Here is a 17,838-nt window from a genome sequence, read left to right on the forward strand (position 1 = left end):
AACAGGCAGGATAAAATGGGAATTAATGGAGACAATATAAAGGGTAAACGGGAGTATAACGGACGGGGAAAGAGCAAACGCGTTGAGAGGATCAGGATGTGATGAGGGAACGAAGAAAAAGATTGAGATTAGGAATGAATAAGCAAACGTTGGAAGGAGCTTCGTGAACTCCGGAGAGTTGGAGCGCACCGATTATGTGGATAAATGAATAGTCTCCATATAGGTATCCTCACCCGTGCCCGGACTGTGCACTGCCGAGATTCGTGACGTCACGCACGCTCCCAGACGCGGGGATGACGTCACGAGGAGATAGGATAAACGCTGCGCGCGTGACGTCACGGCTGCGGGCAGCGTCGGGACAAAGATGGCTTCGCTGAGCAACGGCCTGGCGCCCGAGAACAACCACATCATCATCAACAACAACATTAACAGCAGCAGCAACAATAACAATCCGGTTCCTCTCAACGGTTTGAATCACAGCCAGCAGAGCGCCGCCGTGCCCATGAAGGACCAAGACGCCATCAAGCTGTTCATAGGACAGATTCCTCGCAACCTGGAGGAGAGGGATCTCAAGCCGCTGTTCGAGGAATTCGGAAAAATCTACGAACTCACGGTGCTCAAGGATCGGCTCACGGGGATGCACAAAGGTGTGTCTGGCTCGGCTCGCGTCTCGCGTCGCAGCGCACACCGTGAGCGAGATGTATGGACGCACGCTCCGGATCGCGTCCGGTGTGCGAGCGAGTAGTATTCGGTGCTGAAGCGGACAGCTCCCGCCGGCCCGTCGGGCTTTCCCGACGCTCCCGAATCCACGTAAACAGCGCGCGTCGCGCCTTCCAGAGGCGGCCGAACGGGATTTCCTTTGTTTCCGTCTCCTTGCCCGTCTCTCCTTCACATTGTCTGTCCCTGTCCACTCCCGGCCCCAGGATGCGCGTTCCTCACGTACTGCGCTCGCGACTCGGCACTCAAGGCTCAGAGTGCGCTGCACGAACAGAAAACACTCCCCGGGGTAAGCACGTGCGACACTCACCTGTCTCAATCTCACGCACTTGCATTCTCGTTACTCACTATAGTCGCTCTTTACCCTGGTCCTTACACTCATTCACACCATCACAACTCACTCTTTACCCTGATCCGCTACACTCATTCACACCCTCACAACTCGCTCTTTACGCTAATCCTTACACTCATTCACTCCCCTCACTACTCACTCTTTACCCTGATCCCTTACATTAATTCACACCCTCACTACTTGCTCTTTACATGATCCACTACACTCATTCACATCGTCACTACTCGCTCTTTAGCTAATCCTTACACGCATTCACACCCACACTACTCACTTATTAGCTCTTTTCGCTGAGTCACTGATGATTACACTCGTGCACACTCTCACTATTCACTTATTAGCTCTTTACCATGAGTCCCTGACCATTTATTACACTCATGTACACCTTTACTACTCACTTATTCACCCTTTACCCTGTGTCACTGATCATTACACTCATGTACACCCGCACCACACACTTCTTCACCCTTTATGCTGAGTCCCTGATCATTACACTCATGTACACCTGCACTACTCATTTATTCACTCTTTATGCCGAGTCCCTGATCATTACACTCATGTACACCCGCACTACTCATTTATTCACTCTTTATGCTGAGTCCCTGATCATTACACTCATGTACACCTGCACTACTCACTTATTCACTCTTTACACTGAGTCCCTGATCATTACACTCATGTACACCCGCACTACTCACTTATTCACTCTTTATGCTGAGTCCCTGACCATTCATTACACTCATGTACACTCGCACTACTCACTTATTCACCCTTTATGCTGAGTCCCTGATCATTACACTCATGTACACCTTTACTACTCACTTATTCACCCTTTACCCTGTGTCACTGATCATTACACTCATGTACACCTGCACTACTCACTTATTCACTCTTTACGCTGAGTCCCTGACCATTCATTACACTCATGTTCACCCGCACTACTCACTTATTCACCCTTTATGCTGAGTCCCTGATCATTACACTCATGTACACCCGCACTACTCACTTATTCACCCTTTACCCTGTGTCACTGATCATTACACTCATGTACACCCGCACTACTCACGTATTCACTCTTTCTGCTGAGTGCCTGATCCTTCCACTAATTCACAACCACATCACTCAATCTTTACCCTGATCCTTACACCAATTCACAACCACATTTCTCAATCTTCACCCTGATCCTTACACTCATTCACAACCACATCACTCAATCTTTACCCTGATCTTTACACTAATTCACAGCCACATCACTCAATCTTTACCCTGATCTTTACACTAATTCACAACCACATCACTCAATCTCTACCCTGATCCTTACACCAATTCACAACCACATCACTCAATCTTTACCCTGATACTTACACTAATTCACGACCACATCACTCAATCTTTATCCTGATCCTTCCACTAATTCACAAATCACAACCACATCACTCAATCTTTACCCTGATACTTACACTAATTCACAACCACATCACTCGATCTTTATCCTGATCCTTCCACTAATTCACAACCACATCATTCGATCTTTATCCTGATCCTTCCACTAATTCACAACCACATCACTCAATCTTTACCCTGATCCTTGCACTCTTTCACAAATCACAACCACATCACTGAATCTTTACCCTGATCCTTCCACTAATTCACAACCACATCACTCAATCTTTACCCTGATCCTTGCATTCTTTCACAAATCACAACCACATCACTCAATCTTTACCCTGATCCTTGCACTCTTTCACAAATCACAACCACATCAATCAATCTTTACCCTGATCCTTACACTCATTCACAACCACATCACTCAATCTTTACCTTGATCTTTACACCCATTTACAAATCACAACCACATTATTCACTCTTTACCCTGATCCTTACACTCATTCACAAATCAATACCACATTACTCACTCTTTACCCTGATCCTTACACCCATTCACAAATCACTACCACATTACTCACTCTTTACCCTGATCCTTACACCCATTCACAAATCAATACCACATTACTCACTCTTTACCCTGATCCTTACACTCATTCACAAATCAATACCACATTACTCACTCTTTACCCTGATCCTTACACTCATTCACAAATCAATACCACATTACTCACTCTTTGCCCTGATCCTTACACTCATTCACAAATCACTACCACATTACTCACTCTTTACCCTGATCCTTACACTCATTCAGACCTACCTTCTCTACTCACTTATTCACTCTTTATCTTGAGTGTTAAACTCATTCACACCTGCTATACTCACTCGCTCTTTACCCTGAGCCTTTACATGAATCACTTATTTTGCTTGCTCACTCACACTCATCTACACAGTCACTATAAGTCACCTCCTCGCTCTCTCTTTCCCTTCGTCTTACACTCGTTACTTTCACCGACTCACGACTCACGACTCACATTGACTCTCTCTAATTGTAAGCACTCCGTATTATTGAATACACACAACTGTATTTGAAGTTTGTTACACTCATTGTTTTTACACTATTTTACAGCACGGGTCCATCTACTAATTGTATTATATTTTAATGTTCCTTACATATCAGATACGTTTGTCAATTATTTTCTGGTTTCCTAAGCAAAACATACATTTTCCATTTTTGGTTTTCCAAAACATTTTCGGGAAAAGAACCCAGAAGTATTCCCAAATCGGTCGTCTCAACCGGGAGTTTTCCCGGCAATTCCATTGCCATAGGTTTTTCCCCCACAACCCCACTCTCGATTCCAATCTTTCACACTTCCTTCGGCGGAGGAAACTGGTCGATTGTGTGTTGTAAAACGGATTATTCACGTTTGTGCCGACGTACTACAGTCCTGTACATGCAAGAGAACACATAAGCAGTAAGTGATGGTGTAAAACACATTGCTCGTGGATCAATCGAACGCTGCTAAAGTAAAAGTCAACTGACGGTAAACCTTGAAATGTGCTCCCGGATTTCCGGGTTCGGGTGCACCTCGTTTCCACGACACGGACACGTTCTTCGTCCAGCTCGGGTGAGTGAGCGAGCAGAACCCGGAACCAACTCCCGAGGCGTTCTGCGCATCCTGCGGAGCAACACGTTTATTCCCATCGATTCAAGAGCGATAGTAGGGGAGCTGAAAGAGAACGAGAGAATGTACAAATTCCTTTTCACGACACAATGTAGGGTCCGTGTAATGGATGATGGTTGCTTCTAACATACGTAGATGTAACATACTGCGACCTCGGCTCAATATCCTGAACATATCTGCATTGTACTGGTCTGCACAATCGGGGTTGCTTTGGTGTTATTGTCATTTAGTCGTGTTTGTTTTCTTTTATATTAAAGTTCTGTAGTACCAAACATCTGCTTATTTTGCAACTTTATTCCCGGTGTTAAGAGCTCATGCTCAACATGTCTCTGACCTTTAGTTTGAGCAGAGCCAACTAAGGGTGTTTTATTTTTCAAAATGTTTTAAGATAACATCGAGTTTGTTTTGCTAATACTTTTGTCAAACTCGCTTCTTTGTGTCATGCAAAGATTTAATAACACTATATCGGTGATGGGCTCTACTCAGTCATGACGTCTTTCGTTTGAATTGGTTGACGAGTTATCAAGTGACCACTATATTCGTCATGTGTGTGCGTCTGTCTGTGTGTCTGTGTGTCTGTCTGTCCGCAGCATAACTACCCGATGATATCATCCGGTCTTGATGAAACTTGGGTGGGAGGTTGATATCATGATCTAGTTGTGTCCTGCCTAGAGTGGGCGTATTGCGCCCATCGTGGGCGTAGCCACGCCCGAAAGAGATGTCTTTTTAGGGGGTAATCGAGTTCAAGCTACATCTTCTCCTAGGGGTTTGGTTGAATCTGACAGGGGTTTCGATATTTGGTTAGGCCAATGTCATGTCTCCGGCCTTGCTCCCCCAGCTCTCTCTGTGCTCTGTCCCCCCAATATTCCTTCAGGTCGCACAAGATCTGCCTGCAACCCTCTTATGGTTAAACTGCCAAAGTCTAGACCCTCTGCTCACCTTCACTCTTTCATTCCCCTTTTCTCCCGCCTCTGGAACAAACTCCCCCACTCCCTTCAATCCCACTCCTCCCTCCAGGTCTTTAAAACAGCTGTTCACCACCATCTCTTATCTTCTCCCATCCAAAACCTTGATCTTTTCTACCCCCGGTAATTCACCCCAGAGTCCTTGCAGTGTTCATATGTTTTATACCTCTCCCACCTCCCTCCAAGTCCTCCCGATGTCCCTGCTCTCAAATGTTGTGTTTGTGTCCTTCCCCCTCTCTCCCCATCTTGTCTGCCGCTCCCCTTTTTTTTGTGTTTTGTGTGTCGGTTTGTCTTTTTGTGTGATTAATGTTAGCTCTTTCACGAGCCTCGATGTTGTCTACAAAAAAAAAAAAAAAAAAAAAAGTGCCTATTTAAGGTTTTAGGTGGTCAAACATGTTATACTTTTTTCTTATGTGTTTTTGGGTAGGTATATACATTCCGCATATGAAATGATTTGTTAACTCGGCCGATCTTGCGAACTCACGGTATGGGCTCGAATCTGAACTCGCGTCCCGATTTGATTAGAGCCAAAAATTAGGGGTAGGTGAAATAAAAATGCCTTTATTATATATTTTTAGTTAATAAAACCACTTGTGTTGGGTATCATTGGAAAGGTCTTGTATCAGGCTAAAATTGGTGGTATGCAAATTTTGATGACGTCGTCGATGACATCATCAGAGGTCAAAAGGTCACGAAGTTGAAGGGGAAGTGAAAATGTGGGATACCTGTGCAATAAAAGGGTTAAAATCAAAAAATGCAAAGACGTTGTAAAAAGAAAACCGACTCATATTTTAGAGAACCCATATAGGAAGTTTTTAATATCAAGAAACTTTACAAATATATTAGCATTATAGTGTTAACCCCTTCTGTTTCAGGGACAAAATTTGCGAAAATGGTAAAAAAAAAAAAGGAATTTTCAGACATTTTCAGAATAATGAAACAAAGATTCTTTTGAAGCAGGGAAGGACATCCAATCAGGGTATCTTGATGCTTTAATCACTCTATGAGTTCTGAATGTCTCTTTTAACCCTTTGTTTGGCAGTTAACCCTTATTGACTGATAACATGAACCTGATTTTTAATACGTTAATTGTTAAATGATGGTTACTGCTATTTGCTCTAAATGATAACTGCAGCCTATAAAGGCAAACATATCCTCACAAATAAACCAGCCATGCATATGTAGATATTACTGACAGGAAAATAGTGATGATAGAACACCGAGAAAGGCAAAATTGGTCTAAGCAAAAGTCCTAACCAAAACCAGACTATACGCTAATGAAGCAATTTCATGATTCCGGAACAGGCGACAGGCGTATCGGAGTATCATGCAATGTTGTACATGGAAGGCTTTCATGGAGCTTCCAATGACCAATAGAAACGAGAAAAAGAACTTGAATTACAAATATTCTCAATGTTTTTAAATGCACATTTGGCCATCTCATTCAGCTAGATCACAAAGCTTAGGATTTCCACAGCAAACACAGGCAATTGTACATTTGACATTGGCTAATTTGCATGGACAGCGAGGTCGACAACGTCCTTTTTGGCATTTGCATGACGTCACGATCATGTGGGGTTTGGGAGCCTTTGTCATTGTGATTGCAAACAAGGACCCATTCGCAATTTTTCGTCCAAATTTTGTTGGGTCTGGTAAAATCGGATTTATTTCTGTTGCCCGTTTACAAACAGCTATTTGATGCAGTGCCCGAAGAAGATGTAGCTGAAATGCATCCTCTGTAGCTGGCAGTGAACGCACGTCTCCTTTTTTTGTCATAAACAAATGACATCTCAGTTCATCCAGTGTGCCATAGAACTCCTTTTTGCCATACAAAGCATAGAAATATTTCTGAGCTGACTGAATTGCGCTTGGTTTTGCTTCCAAATCCTCTCCAGGATTAGCATATTCTGCCATTTAGCTCTTTCACGAGGCTCGACTCTGTATACAAAAAAAAAGAAAAAGAAAAAAGGGACCGAGGCAATCTGTGCATGCAAGTGCCACGTTAAGAGCCCGTTTTTTACCAATGTAGAACGGGTAACTGACTGTGTCGCACCCTGTGAGTATATACGCAGCAAGTATCATTGCAGTGATGTTCAGATTGGGAAAGGTTGATTGCAGGTAATCAGACATTCTGTGGAATGAATTCCAAGTAAATGAATTCAAAAGTGGAAATGAGTATAAGAAGTAAGTAAAGTAAAGTAAGTGAAGTGAAGTAAGTAAAGTGAAGTAAGTGAAGTGAAGTAAGTGAAGTAAGTGAGTAAAGTAAATGAGTGGAAATGAATTCATTCTGTGGAATGAATGAATGTGGAATTCATTCATTCATTCAGACATTCTGTGGCAAGGCAAGAACACATCTGCAGATGATGTAGTTTTGTGAACCCAAAGTTCCTTCAAACCAGATGTATGGGTAATATGGTAGATACCCATGACAATGATGTCTGTGTCATTTGCCTGTACCACAATTCTTTTAACTTTCTGTTCATTCGCTATTTATGCAGCTTGGGAAAAAATGAGAGTATCTGCTTCTTCATGGCCTGAACCTGATAGGGATGGAACTTCCTGGGCCGATTCTCTGGTCAGCATCATTGCTATTTCTGTGAATCCCCCAATGACAATTTGACATCCTTCACGGATCCCATTCGTTTCATGACACCATGACTGAGAGAGGTACTTCAAAAGGTTCTCCTTGTTTTCTTTTTTTTCCAATGTAGTTTTTCCATTTTAGCACAGGTATGGACGGGTGTGGGATGAATGTCTTTATTCCTTTTGCCTCTTTTTCTCACCTGCATCTTTCTTCCTGTTTTAGGCTGTTGTGAGGGCTGATATCATATCTATCTCCTATTATGTGTATCGTTTTACATCCTTTTGGCCTCATGCTAATTATCCTATCAAGACATTTTTGCTGAAGCTGGGTGAAGTCTGCACAACCCATGTCCTGAAATCGCTGGACAAATGACATCATGTCCACTATCATGGCACTTTCCTGATCTGTAGATGGTAAATCGTCTAGTTCTTCCCAGTCTTTACCCATTGATGATTTCAACGCTGTGATATAATCAGCCTTGTTTCCTTTGCGCATTGCATACCCACAAGGATGGTCGTCATCTTGGTCGAATAGGGAACTTGGGTAACTGGCCCATTCATGGGCAAAGGCATCCATTTTCTGTGATTCGTCGAGGTTTTGTGCGAAGCATAATGATCTCACAACCGACCCTTCTTCAATGTGAAGTCGCTTCACCTTCAATGCGGCTGTTGCAGGCTTTTTCCCCTTTTCGGTGAATGTCTTGAGGTGAACCGGCACTACCTTTTCATAGTTGTTCTGTTCAGCATGGGCGAGTGCTTCAAGTCCCTTCTCCTTGGCTGATACTAGCTCTGTGGATGATGCAACATGGCCAGTAGCAATATTGGTTAGATATTTTCCTTGGCTGTGACGGAATGGATGCAACATCTTCTCTTTGATAACAAGCTGGATCCTAGAAACTATCTTCCACTCTTTTGAGGCTGTCTCTTTTCCAGGAAACAACTCGTCCCTTGTCATGTTTGCCATTCGGAGTGTATGTTCAGAAATGGTGGTAAGCTCAGGCAATGCTTTCAGATACTTGTTGATGGCCGATTGGCTTTGGGAAATACCGGAGAACAATTTCGTTTTGGCATCTTTGTTATAGGTCTGTTCAAGCGCCATTATATTTGCCATCTCTTTGCCTAACCACAAAGTTTCCTCTTCTGAATTCAGCTTCAACACTTGCTGGTAGATGTTTCATGGCCTGGATGTAATGCGGGAGACATGAAACATACTTGTGATGACCAGCAGCAACTAAGTATGGAAGCATTTGCTCAACTGTTGTGATGTGGAGATTCCAGTTCCCAGTTCTTTCGGCATGTACATATTTTCTCAGAATGCTGACCATTTCAAGGTACATCAGCCACAGTTTGGTATATTGTATGCATGGTATATTGTTTGGCATGGTATATTGTATAAAGTATAATAATTAACATCATTCATCCCTCACCTGAATGCATATATGTGTATATATACCACGTACGAAATACAATTTTTGATTGCTTTATAAAGTATTTGAATTTTATGCAAAAGGTGAAAAGGGGTTAATATTGTCATACAAAGGGTTAAAAGAGGCATTTAGCACTTATAGAGTAATTAAATCATTAAGATACCCTGGTTTGGTTTTCTTCCCTGCTTCAAAATCAACTTTGTAGCATTATTCTAAAAATATCTAAAAATCCCCATTTTTTACCATTTTCTCAAAATTTGTCTCTGAAACAGGAGGGGTTAATACCGTAAGGCTAATATATTTGTAAAGTTTCTTGATATTAAAAACTTCCTATATAGTCCCTCTAAAATATGAGTCAGTTTTCTTTTTTAAATCTCTTTGCATTTTTGGATATTAACCCTTTTACTACAAGGGTACCCCGCATTTTCACTTCCCCTTCAACTTCGTGACCTTTTGACCTCTGATGACGTCATCAAAATTTGCATACCACCAATTTGTAGCCTGGCCCAAGACCTTTCTAATGATATCCAACACAATTAGTTTTATTAATAATAAATATATATAAAAAGCATTTTTATTTCACCTACCCCTAATTTTTGGCTCTAATCAAATCGGGACGCAAGTTCAGATTCGAGCCCATACCGTGAGTTCGCAAGATCGGTCGAGTTAACAAGTCATTTCATGTGAGGAATGTATATACCTACCCAAAAACATACAAGAAAAAAGTATAACATGTTTGACCACCTCCTTCAGAATTTTGGGTCTATGGCTCCCCGACTACGATGCAGCTTTCGAAATGACAACACTCCACCGTCACCGCTCCATATTTTACAACTTCCCGATTGTTCGCAAGTATAGTATCCAGAAATCATTCCAAATGATATGAAACCCACACGTTTACCTTATCACGTTTACTCCACTCCATCGTGGAATTTGTAGTTTTTCGAAACACGCCGTGGGGTCATTAACCTGCTCAACGGCGATTTTTTTTCCAATTTAAAAATTCAATTTTTCAATTTTTAATCCAGCGAATCGGACACAGGACCACACAACTCCACCATGGTTGTGAGCACCGCGTGATTAAACTTCGCTTTGCAGTGGAGTTTATAACGTTCCCTTGAACTAGGCAGACCTATCGCCGATGATTTGAGACAAGGTACAATCGTAATTATTATTGTCTGAGATTAGATATATGGACGATATCGATAATTGCTGTAAGTGTCTGTCAGCAGCTTTATTGCAAAAGGTGAATCGATTGTCATGCTCGTGTTCTGTATTTCCAAACACAAGGCTCGTGTCTAAAAACAAGTGCCATTAATATGTTGATGAGAACCCGCGATTCATTATGCATTAATTGTAAGAAGCTCAATTCATTACAGATATGAACATTTCGCCGAAGCTTTATACACCGCGATGCCATTAACATGAACACACAAAAGGAAGTTTCTTTGCAATTCTTTCGATGCGATGGTGTTTTATTTTCAGCCCTGGTGTTGTATTCTTCTATATAATTTTAATATCCTCGCAAGGCGGGCTGTGTTGCATGAACGGGAGTCGCATCTGGTGCTGCGATGAAACGCGGACAATGCGGTGGATTATTAATGGAGGCAATGAGTGTTTTGTGCTTTTTTATGAGGCTTTGCAAATGTGAACCGAGCACGAAGGTAAACACAGACGTTTGCATAAAGGGCAAATTCCAAGTTATGATGCTTGGCTACAATTTTACACCACTCTATAGAACCTTCTTACAGATACATGTGCACAGTCCGATTTGTGTACATCTGTATGTGTATATATATATATATATGTGTCTGTATACATGTGTGTATCTATATATGTGTATATATATATATATGTGTGTGTGTGTATATATCTATATTATAATAGCCGTAGATGATTCTGTCTGTCTGTCTGTCTGTCTATCTGTTGGGTGTCTGTCCGGGGTGTGGCTTACTCGGTTTGCAGAGTAGCTCCACCCATAGCTCCACCCATTCTGGGAGTGGCTATAAACAAATATCCACCATTTTATTAACTCGCATAGCTTTGAGTCCTGTTTTGTAGGCCCGTGGTGTCTTGCTCTCCCCCAGTTTTATTTCAAATCAAATTCGATAAATCATTTCATTTTTCACAGTCGCTAACATAGTTTTAGACTCGGTTGAAAAAAAACGGGAAGAAAATCCGATGAAAGTTGCCGTTTATAGAACGAAATGAATTCTCAAAGGCCTGTAACTTCAAGGCCATTGAGTCTCTCTCACGCCTTTATCTCCAATCTAACTCACCATATGATTTCATTTTTATCGATGGTTTTACTTTTAGATTCGGTGTCAGCAATAATTGAGAACAATCCACACACGCGGGAAAATGCAGAGATATATTTTTTAAAATCGCGTCATGGTGTATCATACACCGCCCAACATGACACCGCCGGCAATGTGTCGATATATATTAAAAATTCGATATATCATTTCATTTTTCACAGTCGCTAACATAGGTTTCGACTCGCTTGAAAAAAAACGGGAAGGAAATCCAATGAAAGTTGCCGTTTATAGAACGAAATGAATTCTCAAACGCCTGTAACTTCAACTTCAAGGCCATTGAGTCTCTCTCACGCCTTTATCTCCAATCTAACTCACCATATGATTTCATTTTTATCGATGGTTTTGGACTCGGTGTCAGCAATAATTGAGAACATTCCACACACGCGGGAAAATGCAGAGATATATTTTTAAAAATCGCGTCATGGTGTATCATACACCGCCCAACATGACACCGACGGCAACGTGTCGATATATATTAAAAATTCGCTTTTGCTTTTCCGTTAAGATATATTACTTTTTCGTTTGATGACAGTCGTCACAAAAACGTCAACAATGATGCCGACATATATTTCTTCGTTTTTATTTAATTCAACATTATTAGCCGGAAGTAAAATATGTTTCAGGAAATTACCGAGAGATATTTCTTCGTTTTTTAAAATTAGTTATGTGCGAATACACTTTAAATAGGTTTATTTGAAATCTTTAATTTTCCACAATATAATTTACTTGCCATTTATCATTTGATGATTACGAGACAAATTCCTCTTGAGGATCGTGCCAATTCATGCGCTGCGTGGAAACTTCTATTTCCAAAATGAATGAGACGATCGATGAAGAACGCAGACTTGCACAGGATGCAGCAAGAAAACGAATGAGACGGGCGAACGAGTCCATCGACGAACGTCAATGCAAACTTGCGGGGTCACCCGTGGGAATCCCACGGGCATGGATGTGTGTGACATTTCGACATATTGAGTTAGATGCTGCACATTCATTTTTACAAAATGGTTACTGGCAAGTCATCAGATCCAGAAATGGTGTAAAAACCACCGTTTAGAGGCCATTTTTCCCCGCAAAGCGGGGGTTGGCCTTTTCGGGGACCGTGGTAGTTGTTGTTTTTTTGTCCCCTTTTTGAAGCAATGTTTTACGGCCGGATGCCCTTCCTGACGCCAACCCTTTTTGCCGCCTTCAACGACAAACAGGGAATTACCAGTGAACTGGTACTCAATTAGCCGACCTCGGAAGGATGACAGGCTGAGTCAACCCCCCTGGCATTAATTCGGCGATCGACCGAGATTCGAACCCAGGATCCTAAGCCGGCACCCTAGCCGCTAGCCCAACACCAGAAATGGTGGCATGAACACAATTTATTTACGCACAAGCACAAAAGCAAGACGGGCCGATTTCCGATTCCGACGGGCCGACGGGCGAGACGGGCCGATTTCCGATTCCGACGGGCCGATTTGGAGCAAGAAAAAGAACGAGACGGGAGAAAAAGGAGAGAAACGAGACGGGGAAAGCCGATTGGAGAGGCGAGTGAGGCGCGATTGGAGAGGAGTGTGAGGCGCGATTGGAGAGGAGTGTGAGGCACGATTGGAGAGGAGTGTGAGGCGTGATTGGAGAGGAGTGTGAGGCACGATTGGAGAGGAGTGATTGGAGGGGAGTGTGAGGCACGATTGGAGAGGAGTGTGAGGCACGATTGGAGAGGAGTGTGAGGCGCGATTGGAGAGGAGTGTGAGGCGCGATTGGAGAGGAGTGTGAGGCGCGATTGGAGAGGCGTGTGAAGGATTGGAGAGGAGAGGAGTGTGAGGGATTGGAGAGGTGAGGGATTGGAAAGGAGAGGGATGTGAGGGTTTGGAGAGGAGAGGAGTGCTAGGTGGAGAGAGGAGAGTGTCAGGTGGAGACAGGAGAGTGTCAGGTGGAGACAGGAGAGTGTCAGGTGGAGAGGAGTGAGGGGTCACATATTATGTGAAATAACTAAATTCACACCATTTCTGGATCTGATGACTTGCCAGTAACCATTTTGTAAAAATGAATGTGCAGCATATAACTCAATATGTCGAAATGTCACACACATCCATGCCCGTGGGATTCCCACGGGTGACCCCGCTAGTATATATATATACAGTCACGTGAAAAAGTAAATACACCCCATGTAAAGTTTTGACTTTTTCAACATATTTCAACATACAGCTATTTGATCTTCATTTCAACAATATTGATAGATAAAGGTGATATAATAGAACAAATATCATGAAACATTTACATTTTGTAGTCCATTGTATAATTTAAATAAACAAATGCAAATTTTGCATGTGGAAAAAGTAAGTACACCCTTGGCTTTAATAGGTGGTATTGCCCCCTTTGGCAGAAACAACCTCAAGTAGGCGTTCCTTATAACTGTCTACCAGTCTCTGACATCGACTGGGAGAAATTTTTGCCCACTCCTCCATGCAGAATTCTTTCAGCTGTGCGATGTTTGAGGGGTTTCTTGCATGCACAGCTCGTTTCAAATCCACCCACAACATCTCGATGGGATTTAGATCCGGGCTTTGACTTGGCCATTCCAGAAACCTCCATTTCTTTCTTTTCAGCCATTCCTTGGTGGATTTACTGGTATGTTTAGGGTCATTGTCATGTTGCAAGGTCTACCTTCGGTTGAGCTTCAACTTTCTGACAGATGGCCTCACATTATCCTCAAGCACCCTGTGGTACAATGAAGAATTCATAGTGGATTCTATGATGGTGAGCTGCCCAGGCCCTGATGCAGCAAAGCTGCCCCAAACAATAATATTTCCACCACCATGCTTTACAGTTGGTATCAGGTTCTTGTGGTCAAATGATGTCTTTGGTTTTCGCCAAACATGTCTTCTTGTACTGTGGCCAAATATCTCTACCTTTGACTCATCTGTCCAGAGCACATTGTTCCAGGAGTGCTGGTCTTCGCCTATGTGTTCATTGGCAAATATGTGTGTATGTATATATATGTGTATATATATACACAAAGAATTAAGTTAAGCACCCCCCCCCGTTTTTTTACAACCTCGCACATTACAAGTTTGTTGTCGTCAAAACAGTGTAATATACCCATGATATTGCTATATTTTCTGGAGAAGTGATATTATGGTCACATAAAAACATAACAATCATGCCGTTTTCAATATTTTATTCTGAATAATTTAAGGTGAAATTTTTTGGGAATTTTAGGCATATTTTCACCTCAATTTAAGTATGGAGCTATAGGTCCATCACGGACAGTGTGGATGACGTTTATGTTTTCTAACGTACAGTCATTGTTCTGAGAAGACCTCTAGCGATCTTTGCGTCAATAACGTGTGTAGGACCCACGTGATCGGATCACTGACTCAACCAATCACTTTTTTTCACTTTGATCACTCAATTTCATCAATGGATAATTGCTAATGTCATACCAATCATTATTTGATCTCACATACCTTAGAATATATGCCAATGTATACATATACACAAAGAATATATATTAGGGGGTGCTTACCTTAATTCGTTGTGTAGGGGTGCTTAACTTAATTCTTTGTGTATATATATATGTATGTATATGTATGTATATGTGTGTATATATATGCTACGGAGCTGGAAATCACAGGGAACAAATACCACGATAACACCATCAAACTCTGAAAAGGAAAACGGTATAGGTAAAAAAACAAAGAAATGGCAGGAAGTCAAAGTTGTATCAATCTTTTTGAAACACCCTGTATATACAAAGGAAATTTGACTATAACCGATATCTCTGAGGATATCCCGAAGACTCAATAGCACAGTGGGCTGTCACCATGTAAGTGTGAGGTCCGTAGTTTCGAGTCCCGGGTTGAGTCAGAATTTTTTCACACGAGCCCCATGCAGGAATTTACTTCCTGTTCATTAAATTGCTAGATGAGTTCATCTTCAATGCACTTTCACACACTTACATACACATACACATACATACACTCACCTCCGGGGTCTGCCCAGCAGGCACGTACGACATTGGCTATTATGAAGCTCACAGTGTTTGTGTGAGAAATCTCTGAGGATATCCCGGAGACTCAATAGCTCAGTGGGCTGTCACCGCGTAAGTGATGAGGTCCATGGGTTTCAGTCCGGGGTTGTCAATTTTTTCACACTCGCCTCACGCTGGAATTTACTTCCTGTCTATTAAAATGAAATAAATATATGTATGTATATGAGGTATATGTATATATATATCTATATATGTGTATGTAAGTGCATATATATATATATATATATATATATATATATATATATATATTGTTACGGACCGCGGTTTAGATGTTATATTTGCCGAGCGGAGGCTCCGCGACCGAACAGTTATTCCCTGACTAACACCCGATTCACCCAGACGTTGGCCAAATCGCGCTATGCTAAATCAATGATAGAAAGGACAGGACGACTGGGATAGATGAAAGGACGCAAGGGGTACAGTTCTCAAGACCTCCGGAGGAGGGTATAATTACAGTGGTGGAGAAAAGGGGGTAGATTACAAGGCAGAGTGAGGTAAAGACACAGAAGAGATGGGCACTTAAATACAATCTTATCTATTCCAGACCACGGACAAACGGACAAGGTAGACTCACATGGGGATTGATGGCGGGAATGGGCAGGTCGGTCGATGGCACAAGGTGCACCTTGGCTCGGGGACAGGATAAAGCATGGTTCAAAAGATGCAGGGAGGTCTCACAGCGCTCGGAGGTGGTCTTTCTTGCTCCAAGCTCAGCGCGCATCTGACGTCACCTCCCTCTCACTGCGCATGCTCAGCGGGGAGTGACACGCCCTCGGCTGGTTGGTTCCGGCCCACTGGGGCCGGTCCGCTGCTTCCATTGGGTGCGGGGGTTACCGGGCTCCGCCCTTGACGAGGAGCCGACAGGGAGCCCCTGTTTGGTAACCCCGTCGAGCACATGTCCGATGGCGGCTCGTTGGGAAGGCCTGGTGCCCTCCCACCACCCCTACCAACCAAGCCGGAGTGAGGACGCGCACTCCTTGCGCTCGTTGTTGTTGTTGTTGTTGTTGTTGCTGAACTGTGAGGAAGAGCTGCGGGGAGGTATTGGGAGGTCCTAAACTTCCTAACGGTGCCATACAATCACATTCTGGTGCAACGAAGGGTCAGAATTAATGGAAACGAATCCTTAACTAACATAGACTAAGAATAACTAGCAAGATGTCCTATAGTTGTCGTACATGAGATGCGGTGAACCTGGGGTGCGACATTTAATGGGGGAAATAGGGGGAGGTCGGGTCTACAGAGTGTTGTTTACAGAAAATGGGACTAGGGAATGGGGGATTGGGGAGAGTTGGGAAGTATTGAGGAAATAGGGGAATATTTACAAGCGGATATGGATGGATGCAAATCCCATATCCGCAACACTGCACCCTTCTCTACCTCGGGGCGACCCGACCCGATAAATTTTTACCTACTTTCGTGTGGCACTCAGATGTAGTTCCCTCTACTATTAACTCAACCCTGAGTGCGACAGTTTTACAGATGTTCACAAATGAGTAAATATGTCCCCCTGCGACGTTGCACCCTTCTCCTAACAGAAACACACCCACAGGATAACCGAATCGCGGAAAGCATCCTCAAACTAAACATACAGCCGGTAGGGAGCATCATTTATACAAGACTACACTGATATTTACACTACGATCCAGGACCTGTTCTTTGAGGAACACATGCAGATGTTATGCATAGGGAGAGCACGCATGCCAGCATCGATACACCAACCCACGAGTGCCCTGTGGCCCTACGGCCTTTAATAATGTGCAGAGCACCCCTTCCAAGCACCAAAAGCACCACCCCATTATGCACAGTCAGCACCATCCAGTGCACCAATAAAGTGTTCAATAACAATGCACAATCAAGTGTCCATGGTCACCGGTGGTGTCGCAGCCGGCCGATGTTCTGCCGCTGGTCTTGCCTTCATGGAGTGCACTTGGCCTTCTGGCTTCTTTAGAAATAAAGAAAGGCGCCAACCGCGTCCATTTCTTAATTGTGGCCGTCAGGGGGCCAACTAAAAGTGGTTCACCTGTATGGCATAGGTGCCACGTTGACCCAGGTCCATCCACGGGTGGTGCTTGACCGCAAAAGAACTGCGGTCCATTGTGGGCAGCCACAAAAATTGCGGTCCATATGGTGTATCGATCCAGGCAGCAAGCAGCGGAAGTACAGGCCCACAACTGCGGAGCCAGCACCTCTCTCTCCTCTCTCTCTGCCCCAAAGCCAGATCCTCGGAGGTGGGAGACAAAAGAAGACAAGTGAGTAAGGTGGTAAGGGCGCAAAAGTGCACGCAATACAAGGTAATGCACACTGGGGGCACATGGGAACCAGGTGAGACAGGTACGTTCCTACCGTACGCCCCCCCCCCCCCCCCACCA

General features: G+C 43.2%; 1 protein-coding gene across 1 annotated transcript in view; it reads left to right on the top strand.

The window, feature by feature from the left end:
• Nucleotides 1-487: 487 nt before the first annotated feature.
• The window catches only part of LOC137429822 (CUGBP Elav-like family member 4), a 350,832-nt gene continuing 333,481 nt past the window's right edge, over nucleotides 488-17,838 (top strand). Inside the window, 2 exon segments of the mRNA XM_078779894.1 lie at nucleotides 488-647; nucleotides 924-1,006. Of these exon segments, the coding sequence (XP_078636020.1) occupies nucleotides 503-647; nucleotides 924-1,006 (228 nt within the window). The 5' untranslated portion in view covers nucleotides 488-502.

The sequence above is a fragment of the Myxine glutinosa genome, chromosome 6 (genome assembly GCF_964187855.1).
Source record: "Myxine glutinosa chromosome 6, kmMyxGlut1.1, whole genome shotgun sequence".
In the NCBI taxonomy this organism is placed as follows: domain Eukaryota; kingdom Metazoa; phylum Chordata; class Myxini; order Myxiniformes; family Myxinidae; genus Myxine; species Myxine glutinosa.